The sequence below is a fragment of the Macaca nemestrina genome, chromosome X (assembly GCF_043159975.1).
Source record: "Macaca nemestrina isolate mMacNem1 chromosome X, mMacNem.hap1, whole genome shotgun sequence".
Classification (NCBI taxonomy): Eukaryota; Metazoa; Chordata; class Mammalia; order Primates; family Cercopithecidae; genus Macaca; species Macaca nemestrina.
The window spans coordinates 155,010,975-155,024,514 of record NC_092145.1 but is presented as its reverse complement, the minus strand read 5'-3'; the positions used below and the strand labels follow the sequence as shown (position 1 = coordinate 155,024,514).

At 40.8% G+C, this 13,540-nt stretch overlaps 1 protein-coding gene across 7 annotated transcripts in view; it reads right to left on the bottom strand.

The window, feature by feature from the left end:
- LOC105478085 (neuroligin 4 X-linked) overlaps positions 1 to 13,540 on the bottom strand; it is a 348,124-nt gene that overhangs the window by 16,874 nt on the left and 317,710 nt on the right. For all 7 annotated transcript variants that reach the window (XM_071089256.1, XM_011735049.3, XM_011735050.3 and 4 more), the window contains one exon: positions 2,206 to 2,391. In XM_071089256.1, coding sequence (XP_070945357.1) covers positions 2,206 to 2,391 — 186 coding nt within the window. The remainder of the gene's footprint in view (positions 1 to 2,205; positions 2,392 to 13,540) is intronic.

Here is a 13,540-nt window from a genome sequence, read left to right as displayed (position 1 = left end):
ACCACTTGAGGTCAGGAAGTTCAAGACTGGCCTGGCCAACATGGTGAAAGTCCATCTCTACTAAAAATACAAAAATTAGCCAGGCACAGTGGTGGGCACCTGTAATCCCAGCAACTCGGGAGGCTGAGGCAGGAGAATCGTTTTGAATCCAGGAGGTGGATGTTGCGGTGAGCCAAGATTGTGCCACTGCACTCCTGCCTGGGAGACAGAGTGAGACTCCCTGAAAATAAAAAAAAAATTCCATGAAGGTTTTGAGAACTTCAGGTTCAGTCAGTGTGGTGCCATTCTGAAGACCACTGACGATACAGAACAAATTACAAAGCTGTCTTGATGACTGAGATGGCTATTAGGGATATTCATTTGCACGTGGCCTCAACCCAGGGCTGGATCTGCTCTGCAGATTTTCCTGCTTCTTCCTTTTAGGCCACAGCCAAGAATTTGTGATCCTGTTTCCAGAACCAATTGCCTCAAATTCCTCTGGACTCCCCTTTGAAGTCTCCCATCGGATACTGCAGGGAGCCTCCTTCACAAAAGGGACAGCAGGGAATCCACCGAGTGAGCCTCCCTCCGGGGAAAGCCTCAGTCACTCCTGCAGGGCTCGGGGTGTGGCTGCCTATGCTGACCATGACTTCGGCAGCATAACCATCTGCCTAAGTGATTACTCCTGATCTGGAACTCCTGGACTCAAGCAATCCGCCCACCTCGGTCTCCCAAATCGCACATCTGGTTGGGTACGGCTGCCTATGCTGACTACCTGTCCAAGTGCACGTCTGGTTGAGGTAACATGATGCACATGTGTTTTTGCGGTTTCCTCTTTCTCTGCTTTGCCAACATCAGCTTTTTCCAGGGTAACACCAGGGCCCCAGGGAGGGTTTGGAGCTCCCACAGGGATAAGCAGAGGACCTCAGGCTGACTGACCCAGCAAGGAGGTCCTTCCTAAAAGTCATATTTGCAGGAGAGAGAGGAAGGGAGAGGGGAAAGCAAACTGTGGACACCTCCTAGTGCTGCATGCTGACCTGACCAGGAAGGAGGTCCTTTGCTGAAAGTTGTATTCGTAGGAGAGGAAGAAAGGGAGGGAGAGAGAGAGAAAGAAACAAAGAGAGGGACAGAGGGAGAGGGGAGAAAGGGAGAGAGGAAAGGAGATAGTGAGGAAGAGAGTGGGGAGACAGAGAGAGGGAGAGAGAGGAAAGGGGGGGAAGGGAGTGTGAGGGAGAGAGAGAGAGGGAGGGGGGAGAGACAGTAGAGGGAGGCGAGAGAGAGAGACAGAGAGAGTGAGAGACAGAGCAAAAGAGAGAGAGGGAGTGGGCGAGAGGGAGAGGGAGGAGGATGTAGAGAGGGAGAGAGAAGAGAGGATGAGAGAGGGAGAGAGAAGAGTGGGAGGGGAAGAGCAAGAAGAGATGGAGGGAGACAGTCAGGGAGAGAGACACTATTCCTCTGGGTAGAATCTACTTCTAAACAAATGCACCAGACATGTTTCAATATTTCCAGAAAATTTAAAGAATTAATATAAATTAGAGAAGTGACTTCTTAAAAAACATGTGGCTAAAAGCCCTGATGGTTACAAAATCTATACACCTGCATCCCTTATCCACATACTGCCTCTTCCATATCACTCTTACTAAGTTGTAGCTAGAAGTTATTAAAATTTCAAATAGTCAAATACAGTCAGAATGGCAAAAGAAACAAAAGTGTCGAGACTTCTAAAGTAGTTATTTTGTTCCAATCATTGTAACCAACACCTAATTGTCACACATTTAAATTAGGAGAAAAATATTGCTGACCAAGCACGGTGGCTCACATCTGTCACCCCAGCACTTTGAGAGGCCAAGGCAGGAGGATTGCTTGAGCCCACGAGTTTGAGACCAGCCCAGGCAAACACAGCAAGACCACTTCTCTATAAAAAGTTTAAAAAATCAGCCAGTAGTCCCAGGTATTCAGGAGACTGAGATGGGGGAAGTCTTAAGCCCAGGAGTTGGAGGCTGCAATGAGCTATGATCGTGCCATTGCACTCCAGCCTGGGTGACAGAGCAAATGGAACAAAAGCTGACTTAAAAGACATGAAGATGGATTCATCTGATCTTTTGGGCATTTTCTGTTGCCAGAGTGACTTCTAGCAACCCGGACATGCATCTGAGATATGAACTCTGACCATTCATTTCTTGGTTCAGTGCATTAGACTGTCTGCCCTGGGGGCACCATTATTACCTTCTGAGTAGTGGGACAGGGTCAACAGGCTGACACAGGAGGCCCCGGCCCCCGAGCCAAAGATGGTCACTCGCTTGGGGTCCCCGCCAAAGGCTCCCACATTCTCCTCAATCCACCTCAGTGCTTGAATCTGATCCAGGAGCCCATAGTTGCCTTTTGCTGCCTGGTCACCGGTACTTAAAAACCCTACAAAAGAACACAAGACATTTTTGGTGGTCAAATATAAAAAGTGCATACACATCTCTGCTATTTGAAAATATATCTCATAGCTTGTCTTCTTCATTCGCTCTTTCCTCAACCCTCACCCCCACAAATTAGAGGAAGAAGAGGAGAAAAAATGTTGTGGCAGAAATAATTATATAAATAATGGTTACTGTTTAGGTTGATGTTATGATACCATGGCATCTTTGGGTATACATGTGGCTAATATAGAAGGCAAAATGAATCTAAAATATTAATAACATGAAGCGATCCCAGAAGACGTCGTAAATTTTACTAGGTTCAAGGCATCGTTTCTGTGCACGTTTTCATTTTCTTTTTTGAAAAATGCAACAGACTCCTACAAGAAAGTTTTCAGGGAAAACAGTACGTGTGTGTGGGGTTGGGGGGGGCAGTGGGTGTAAGTGCACATGTCTGTCTAAGAATATGTCCTTGTATATAAAGGCAGTGTGCGCCTGTTTTTCTCACTGAATTAGTTATTAACATTTTGTTTTAACTCCTTTTAACGCTTAAGAAACAAAGTAAGTTACAGACTCCACTAGATCCCACTCACAAATAGTATGCCCCTCTATTTTCCTACATAGCAAAAATATGAGTTACATACAAAAAAAATGTAATTATTGAACCTCACCCAAAAGCTAATGAATATTCACATCTCTCCAACTGTTCCCAAAATATCAGTAGCTGGCCCTCCTTATTTTAAAAGGAAGGATTCTGTGAGTTGAGGATCTAGATTTTACTCAAGGCATACAATTCTTAATTTCTCCTTAGTAGTTGAAAAATGGCAATTTTGGTATTAATGATAGCAAAGTTACGAGTTAATCTGTTTTATTGTTTGTTCCTTTCGGATTGAAAAAATAGCTTGACTTGGAAAAACTGTTTTCCTCTGATGTTTTGGAGTCATGTTTCGGAAGACATACACTCTCCTACTCAGATTCAAAACTAGGAATATTTTCTAAAGCATCCTGCAAGTTTAATTCATTGCATAAACTTTAACCCAACTTTATGTCCAAATCTGTACTAGATATGCCTTCCAAAAAGACAAAGAACTTTAAAAAGTTTTTTTTAACCATTTCGCGTCCTTATTTGAGCCTTCCCCAAATACCCAACTATGATATCTGCCCCTTCTATACAATTTCTTTTTTCCAAGAGCTATGCCATTCACTCATTTCAAGGGATGCTTAGTACACAATTATGGCCACCTGCAGTCATGTTTGCATGAAGACAGGCTGCTTTAAGCCCTAAAATAACATCAAACCAATTCCTCCAAAGCACATCCCTAACCAAAGTTGATGGCATTCCAAGGAGTGACTGAGTGCTGGTTTCTACTTTTAAAACGAAAAGTAGAGGATGGGGCTGCATACCAATTGAGTCAACCAGCTTTTCTTCCATGAGCTTTCCTGAGCACCGGTGGAAAAATGCTCTGAGCTGGAAAGGAGGAAATGGCCTGGCTCCAAAGAAAGTCACAGGACGATTTTCGTTCAACAATGACAATAAAAATTCCAAGCCTGAATCAGGAGTCACTATCTCCTGCAGCTTCAAAGAGAGGCAGCGTTGCAACTGTGAGGTTGGATACTTAAGACACATCCTACCAATGCGATCTTCTTTAAAGTTCAGAGGGATGTGACGTGAGATTAGTTACGATTAGTGGGTACGTTCAGACATTACCCAAGTCTCCTCCCCATTTAATTAGCAATTACTAATTAGTGCTTCATGCCAAAAATGTTCTGTGACACCTATCTCCATCCCTACATCTTTGACACGGTCATCCATAAAAAGCATCAGGCTTTGCTTGGGAGAAAAGATCCTTTCATGCAGGGTACATATGACAATGACGAATCATGTCAGTTTGGGTGCCCCATAATACCATAGGGCAATGCTTTCTTCCTCTATCAAAGAAAGAGGTGATTAATTCCTAAGGCACAAGCAATTTTCTAACAGAACAATTCTGTCTTCAGCACGTCTTTTCTTCACTCACTGTTCTCTCTTTCTCAATTCTGCAGAATGACCTGTTGGCTTATTTTGTTTCTGTGGAGGAGCATGAAGATTTTCTACACACAGTAAATCACTGGCCTTTTCCACCACCACCTCTTCCTCCCTAGCAAAACGAGAGTGTTTTAACCTTTCCCAAAGCAGGCTAAGGAATATTCCCTGCCTTCAAAAATCTTAGTTCTTCTAACAGCATCCTATTGGAGGGTTTGATCTTTGACGTTCTGAAATTCTACAGGCTGGCTGAGGGAAATGACAGTCCATGGATCTCTTCAGTTTAACAAATGAATGTGCTGTTCTGAAGCTGGTGTTTCCACAGTTTCTGCCATGGAATTTTCATTTATTACAACATCCAGAGATTATTATTATTTTTCTTTTTAAACTATCAACAAGGGGGAGTGCCTGTTTCAGGTACACAATGAATGCAACAATTTTATGCTCTTTACAAGAGGTCCTTTCATCTTGAAACCACCTTTGCAAAACGTGTAACAGTCAGACAATTATGACAGTGAAAGAGATCGGACCTAACCAACTCCATCTTGCCTTTAACTTCCATACTGCTCTGGGCATGGGCCAAGCTAACTTTGGGAGAAACTGAACTTGTAGTTTAAATGATAATAGCCCCTCTTAAAATTAAACCGCTTTTGTAAAACTAATAAAAGGCCACCACGTTAAAATATGAGAGGGGCCTGAATTCTGCTAAGATATAGGCTTAGTTGAATGATTACCAGTCATTATTCCAGAGGTCACAAGATTTGCAACTTCCCCAGTCACTAGAAGCTAAAATTTGCCTTTTTAAAATTTTTATTTTACGTTCAGGGGTATACCTGTAGGTTTATTATGTAGGTAAATTGCATGTCACAGAGGTTTGAGGTACAGGTTATTTCATTACCCAGGTAATAAGCATAGTACAGATTGGCCTTTTAAGATGTCTTTTCAGGCTTTTGCATTTCTGACAACTGATTGGTCCTACTGGGACCAGCGACTCCTCTGTGTCCCCACATAGAGGCCAACTGGGTGCACTAGGACTGTTTTCCACATCCCTATCGTTGCAATCCTAAACCAATCAGCAGCACTCATTCCCTAGCCCCTGTCTGCCAAACTATTCAGGAAAAACCGAGCACCATGTGAATTATCCATGTTAATGGCTACATTGATGCCAAGTTTCATCCAGGACCCTGGAAGGAACAACAATAACAAAAATACACACACAAGAGGTATCAATAGATATGTTCAGTGATCTGGTTTGGCTGTGTCCCCACCAACATCTCATCTTGAACTGTAGCTCCCATAATCCTCATGTGTCATGGGAAGGACCCAGTAGGAGGTAACTGAATCATGGGGCTGGGTTTTTCTCATGCTGTTCTCATGATAGTGAATAAGTGTCATGAGATCTGATGGTTTTAAAAATGGCAGTTCCCCTGAACACATTCTCTTGCCTGCCACCATGTAAGATGTGACCTTGCATCTACTTTGTCTTCCACCATGATTGTGAGGCCTCCCCAGCCATGTGGAACTATGAGTCTGTTAAACTTCTTTCTTTATACATGACCCAGTCTCAGGTATGTCTTTTTTAGCAGCATGAGAACAGACTAGTACATTCAGTTAGTATGGTTATTTAAAAACAGGTTTCATGGAAAAGAGGACTAAAACCAGGAATCACAGTTTTTCCTGCTGCATATTGACTGAAGTGAATATCATATAAACGTGAGAATTTCTATTCAGACTTAATATTGTTGTTACAACAGAAAAGTTTCCAATTTTTATTATAGATAATAATGTAGATGTTTCCTCTCATTTTGAATTATATCACAGGGCTTAGGAGAATAACTGCAGGTCTTTTGTTTCCCCATGCACTGCAAGTCAATGGTAAGGAACCCAATGGGGTCAGATATTGTTTTTCTTTCAATTAACAAAAGACATTGTTATATGACGTTAAAGCCACAATCCATTTTCTTTTAGGAGATTGTTCCTTGCATAAACACAGTAAGCATTTTTTTGGAGACAAGTAACCAGGAGATAATTAAGTGAATAAAGAAGTTAAATATCTTTCACCATTTCAGTGTGTGTAATTCACCTGGTATGTGTATATATATGCATATATAACCATATATATGTATGTGTGTTTATAAATGTATATGTACACAGACATACATCTGTGTACCTTTAAACTAAAGAAGTGATATCAAACAAGAAATGTTTAAATAAAAATAATTCAATGAGAAGAAACAGAATTTGTGTTAGGTCATGCAAATGAGGTCAAAAAGAAATCGGGTGAGAATGAAAGCAGAAGCATAAAAACAAAAATCAGTCAAATAGATGCAAAACTAATCTTTAACGGTTATAGGAAATTATTCAGGAGTTCATTTATTACAAGGTGAACCTTTAATTTTCTGATTGAAAACACGTAGGATTTAACACAGAAGCATACATTGCACAGGATGGGCTGGAAGGGAGGGAAGCTGATGTACTGCATTCAAATTCTGTTGTCTGATAGGCATGGCTGCTTGAAATTCAGTGCCTTTTATTTTTAGTTTTTACTTAAAAATGGAATGAGTTGTATACAATCTCCAACTGTATCATGTTATCACATCAGTATTGCACAGAACCAAAGTCTATTTCCAATGTCAATAGAGAAAATCTAAAACAATTATAACAGACACATGATTTTTATATCACAGGTTTCCAAACTCTGGGGCCCATGAACTACTATTGAGATTCCTTGTACTATTTTCATAAAATAGATAATATCCCCACACATTTATCTGGAATGAAGCTGCATAGGTATTTTTTAAGTGCTTTAGTTTAAATTACATGAAATAAAACAAAAACTGAAATTGATCATATTTTAGGAACAAAATATAAAATAAATACAGCTTGTTTATTAAACAATAAAACATCAAAATTTGAAGATAATTGATAAATGAGTTTCATGGAAATGAAAATTTGGGAATGGCCAGCCTGGAAACAAATCTCTTTGAGTCAACTTTGAGTCTTTTTTTTGTTTTTGAGACAGACTCTTGCTCTGTCGCCTAAGCTGGAGTGCAGCAGCATGATCTTGGCTCACTGCAACCTCCACTTCCTAGGTTCAAGCAGTTCTCCTGCCTCAGCCTCCTGAGTAGCTGGGATTACAGGCACACGCCACCACACCTAGCTAATTTTTGTATTTTTAGTAGGGACAGGGTTTCACCATGTTGGCCAGGCTGGTCTCGAACTCCTGAGCTCAATTGATCTGCCTGCCTCAGCCTCCGAAAAGTGCTGGGATTACAGGTGTGAACCACCGTGCCCAGCCAACTTTGAGTATTTTCAACTGAACACATTCTCCTTGGATATTTCTCCAGATTTGCTGCTGACTCACATTCAATTGGCTGTCACATCCTTTTGTTTTTATTTTTCAAAGAGCTTGTACATCTTGTCCCTCCCTGGGTCTGCAACCTAGTGCCTGAGATGAGAACTACAGTTCCCCAGGACCTAACCACTTGGGTGCTACATCCTTTTAGTTTCCTCTGAATTTCCACACCATCAACATCATCATGATGGTCTCCAGTGTAAGAGAATGGGTAAAACTCAGGAGAATGAAAATTGGAAACTTCTGACCCAGGAGTCCTAATTCTTTGAATGCTTTCTATGAAAATCTTTATTCTGATGCACAAAAATAGCCACCCAAGGCTCCACAATTCACACGGATTGTCATTTTAAAAACAAACAATAGCAGCAAGATCAATGTTCACAAGTCAGAGACTTGAACGGATTGTCTTGGCTGGATCCATATTATGACATGCTATTTGCCTGCATAAAGTGCTAAGGAGTATTTACATGCATGGACACAGAAACACATCTAAGGTGTCTCAAGAAAAAATACTGGGCTACTGAATAGTATGTATCATTTATCTTATTTTATATTTTTATGTATTTTTTTTGAGATGGAGTTTCGCTCTGCTTCCCAGACTGGAGTGCAGTGCTGCAATCTCAGCTCACTACAACCTCTGTCTCCTGGATTCAAGCGACTCTCCTGCCTCAGCCCATCAAATAGCTGGGATTACAGGCATGTGCCACCACCTGTGGCTAATTTTTGTATTTTTTGTAGAGATGGGGTTTTGCAATGTTGTCCAGGCTGGTCTCGAACACCTGACTTCAAGTGATCCACCCGCCTCAGCCTCCCAAAGTCCTGGGATTAAGGCGTGAACCACTGCATCCAGCCCATTTATTTTATTAAAAAACAAAATCTGGAAGGAATTCAAACAGTGGAGAGTGATTATCTCGAAGCATGTGGCTATAGGGAATGCTCACGTTTTATTGCTAATATCTGTTTATATTTTGTTCATAATTTAAATCTCCTTTTTAGCAACAACAATCACCCACACAATAAAGTGAGTGTGTTGGACAAATTCATTACTGGAAATCCAAGCATCATTCTGTGTGGGCCCATGTGGCCTTCTCAAGGGACGCCCTAATTATGTTCCTGAGCCTGCAAATTCACCACAACACTTGCTATTTCCAGAATATGCCTTGCATTTTGATATGCTTGCCTTTTTATATGAAGTCCCCAAGATCTAGGGTGCCCTCTGTAGGGCTGCCGGCAACCATAAATTGCCTTGAACACCTTGCCTGAGCACACCTTCCTGTGGACTATGGCCGCACACAAAGCTGCACCGCTAGCTGATGGACCCAGCACCATTTGAAAGGTCAGTGTGACCTGAAGGTCAATCTCTGCATCTTCTGCAGGGGTCGCCTGCATACTCAGGTAGAACCTGGCCATATCTCTCTACCAATGTGGGGCCCTTTTCCAAAAGTGTCCTGTATGATTATCTTTATTCTCTCAACACAGTAAATGGCTTTCAATGAATTTCTGTTACAGAATGTATCACTTTACACGAAGGGCGTTTGCTTGGTGACTGCTTTTGGAGTTACTGCTTGCAATGGATTCAGTCGGACATCCTTGTGGTGGAATCTATTGTAAAGCTTCAAGCACATGACTTAAGATTTCAAAGTCCCACTTTCTTTATACGTGAAATGGGGAGGAGAATTGTAGCCCTCCCGTAGCAAGCTGAGGAACTCAACGGGACAATGTACAAGAAACAGCATTGTGCCTGGTGTGGAATGTGTTCAGAAATGGTTACCTACTAGCCTGCTTTCATGAATATCAGAAGCCATGCAGTTTAGTTTTGCTTCATGTACACATACTAGGAACAAAGAAATGTCCTTCAAATATATGAAAGGAGTCCAAAGGGAAAATGTGGGCTGCTGGTCAAATTAGACTCTGACTCTAAAATTGTACAGATGGTAAAGAGAGATGGTGTGTTCTCTGATGGTATTTCAAAGAATGAATTAGATATCATTTATTTGTGAATAATTTTGCATAAAGGGGGTATTATTTATTTAATCTGATTACTAAGTATTTAAAGTGAGAAGAGAAAGACAAGGCAAAAAGCACATCATAGCTTTTACTTATGCTATGAAATTTATGGAAAATGCTCATTCAACAATGTATGAAGTAGCCATGATGACCCAAGCAAAATCTGGGGGAAATGATGCAGTAGTTCAGCGCATTTCCATAGATATCTTGAAAAATTACAGAAAAGGTTTTTTTTTTTTTTCCATTTACGTTTTCATTTGTTTTTAATGAGAGTATTTTAAAACTCATTTGAATGTAAAGTGATATTTTTCACCATCAAAGTATGGACACAAAACACATATTAAGACACATCTTTTGTACTTCAGTGCTATTCAGGGCACTGTAAAATGCATATAAGTAAAAAGACAACTTATACAACACTGTATTACATGAATTAGAATTCCTATTAGATGAATGAAATATTAAAGTAATGCACATATATTAGATGAATTAGAACTTAGATGTAATCACATGCACAGTAGCAAAGTAAATATGACCGCATATAAAATAGCTAAAATCCCAGTGGAATGCTTAGTTTCAGGAATAGAAAGGTTATTGAAAAAGACAGTATTTTCTAGAATTGAGGAAGGGCAAATTATGCATGTATTGTACCTTCAGCTACACACTAAAATTGTCCTGCTGGCTTGCTGCTTTAACCAAACTCTGTGCCTCTTTAAGTTCTTAATTATTTATACTATTTTTATATGTTCTAACATTAAGATTTTTCTTAATGTTAGATTCTGCTTTTCTTTTTGAAGATAGCTACATCCTAACTCTCATCTTCCTGTTATCCTCAACCACAATGCATACCTGGGATGCCTTTTCTAAGCCTAAAGTCAGCAACTTTTCTAACAAAACCTGAAATGGTGGCTTGATTTTGAGACTGCATCAGAGAAATCAGTGCAATTTGATTTTCACTAAGTGCCATTCTGTTTTCACTAAGCAGGAGGGCTGTTTGATTTGAGAGCAGTTACAGAGTCCCATTATATCTCTTACTATACTGAAGTTTATTGTTAGAATTGCCAACGATTTGTCATTTTTGATAACTGTTCCAGTGGTGCTTGGAAGTCTTTATTTATGGAGAGATTTAAATAGCTGGGGCCAAGATTTTTCTCTGAGAATTAATGTACAAAAAAACCCACCATTAAATGGATCACATACCAGAACAGCTACAGTCAAACTCATCTCTAAAACCTAGAATTTAAGCAACCATCACAGTAACAATTCTCCTCTTCAGAAATTTTGTCTCACAAACCTTTATAGGCTCCAACAAAGCAATCCTCATGGGCTATATATATATATATATATATATACACACACACACACACACACACACACATATATATATTTATGTAGCATAGCATCTTAATCTCTGTCTGACGTCTGTTTCACCTTCAGATCTTCTATTGTTCCAAGCTTCCAGTTTCTGTCTTATAAGGATATTTTTATTACATTGAGCTCACTTAGATACTTGAAGATACTCTCCTCATCTCAAAATCTTTATCACATCAGTCAAGTCCGTCTTATTGCATAAGGTAGGATGTGAACATATGTAGGGGGCTGTTATTCTGTCCTCTACAGCAGGGGTCCCCAAGCCCCAGGCCATGGCACCAGTTTTGGTTAGGGACTGGGCCAGCAGGAGGTGAGTGGTAGGCAAGCGAGGGAAGTTTCATCTGTATTTACAGCCACTCCCCATCACTCACATTTCCACCTGAGCTCCACCTCCTGTCACTTCAGCGGTGGCATTAGATTCTCATAGGAGCATGAACCCTACTGTGAACTGCACATGTGAGGGATCTAGGTTGCCTTCTCCTTATGAGAATCTGATGCCTGATGATCTGAGGTGGAGCAGTTTCATACTGAAATCATTCCCCTACTTGGAAAAAATTATCTTGCGTGAAATCAGTCCTTGGTGCCAAAAATGTTGAGGATTGCTGCTCTGCAGGCTGCCTGACTTATAGCTGAGTTGGGAGATATCTGTATATATTCTAGACACAAGTCAATCCTCTGCTATATTGGTTGTAACTGTTTTCTCTCAATCTGAAGCTTGCTCTCTGAGCTCTTCGTGGTGTCTTGAAGGCCCCCTCAATACATTTTCTTGCGGTTCTTACATTTTGTGTTCTAGGTAAGAAACTTCTGCATAACCCCAGCTGGCAAATATTTGCTCCTATTGTTTTCTTCTAAACAAAGCCGGTCTGAAGAGGTAGAAATGGAAGGAAATGATGCCAAGGAAGCGGCTACAAGATGATGAAAGGGAAACATTCCTGAAAAGAATTACAAGTTGCAAAGTTTCAAATGGGAACATGTCTAAAGGGTGAGGAGAACAGAAGGAGTCCCGGTATAGCCGACTCATAATTAGCAAGGAAATGTGAAAGAATGGTATTCCAGGAGTAGGCAAAGTGAGTTCACACATGGAAGGGAGAATAAAATGTTGGACTTTATTGTAAAGCAATGACAAGGCATAAGAGTTGGAACATGGCAGTGATGGGATAGGATTTATGGTTTTGTAAAGCTCACAGGAGCCACTGGTGGATGGGACTGCAGGAGGCTGCGTCTGGAAGAAGTCCACTGCAGTCGTCCAGGTGAAAGTCAGTCCTGGCTTAGTCAAGTTAGTGGCAGTCACGGTGGAAGACATTCAGCATCTTCTGGACACATGTTGTCCGGGTGCTACAGGCTTCGGCGGTAATACAAGATGTGAATATGTGGTAGGAGTGGGGATTTGATGTTTGCTCTGGTTTGGGTTCGTATTGGATACGTGTTTGTGAAGAGTGCAGCATCATCCAAAGTGTGTCGGTTGTAACCAAGTTATTGAACCTGGGTAGGTGCCCTTGGGATGGGGATGTATCTTCTGGGATTTTCACCCTGTCTGAGTTACACACACATTCAAGAGTCCTAGGACTGTGGCCAAATGATTGAATCAACCTGTTTCTCTTCTCTCTGCACACTGGGCTTTGAGGTTACTGAAGCTCCCTCTCTCTATGACATTGAACAAAACGATGAATATGAAAGACCTTCATGCATTATAAAGCTTCATGGAAATGTGAGATGCTATTATTATCTTGTGCAGGAAGATACTTATTAACGGCTGGGTGGTAGTGATGATTAAGAAAAATGCTAATAGCATGTTGTGTTTACAGTGCCTTTAGTCCAAAACACAACATCTTCATTGTTGAAGCATGGTGATTCATGTGCTTTTGTATACAAAAAAAGGCATGTCAAACAAGATCACATATGGTAAGTATATATATATATATATGACATGTATATGTCTAAAATGATTCCAAAGAATAGCATAGGCTTATTTCATTATCATTGCAACAGTCTCAAGGTTGCCACATTTGACAAAGTCAGAAAGAGTTAAAAATAGATATTCAAATGAAAACATATTCACTTTTTTCCCCTGATGTTTCAATCTGTTAATGACCCTAAGCTGCTTCTCACTGTATGACTCAGTGGCATTGAAAATGAACCAGAAAGAGAGAGAGAGAGGAGAGACAGAGACAGAGACAAAGACAGAGAGAGAGAGAGAGAGAGAGAGAGAGAGAGAGAGAGAGAGAGAAACAGAGAGGGAGACAGAGAGAGACAGAGAGAGACAGCCAAGTACTTCCAAGCACGGGGGCATTCCTTTATTTCCGTAACACGTATTTATTAAGAGCTGTTCTGCATCCTGGAAGGTGTTTGCGGGGTGAGGGCAATCTCTCCCAGCCCCTATGGTACCAACAGCCTGGGAGG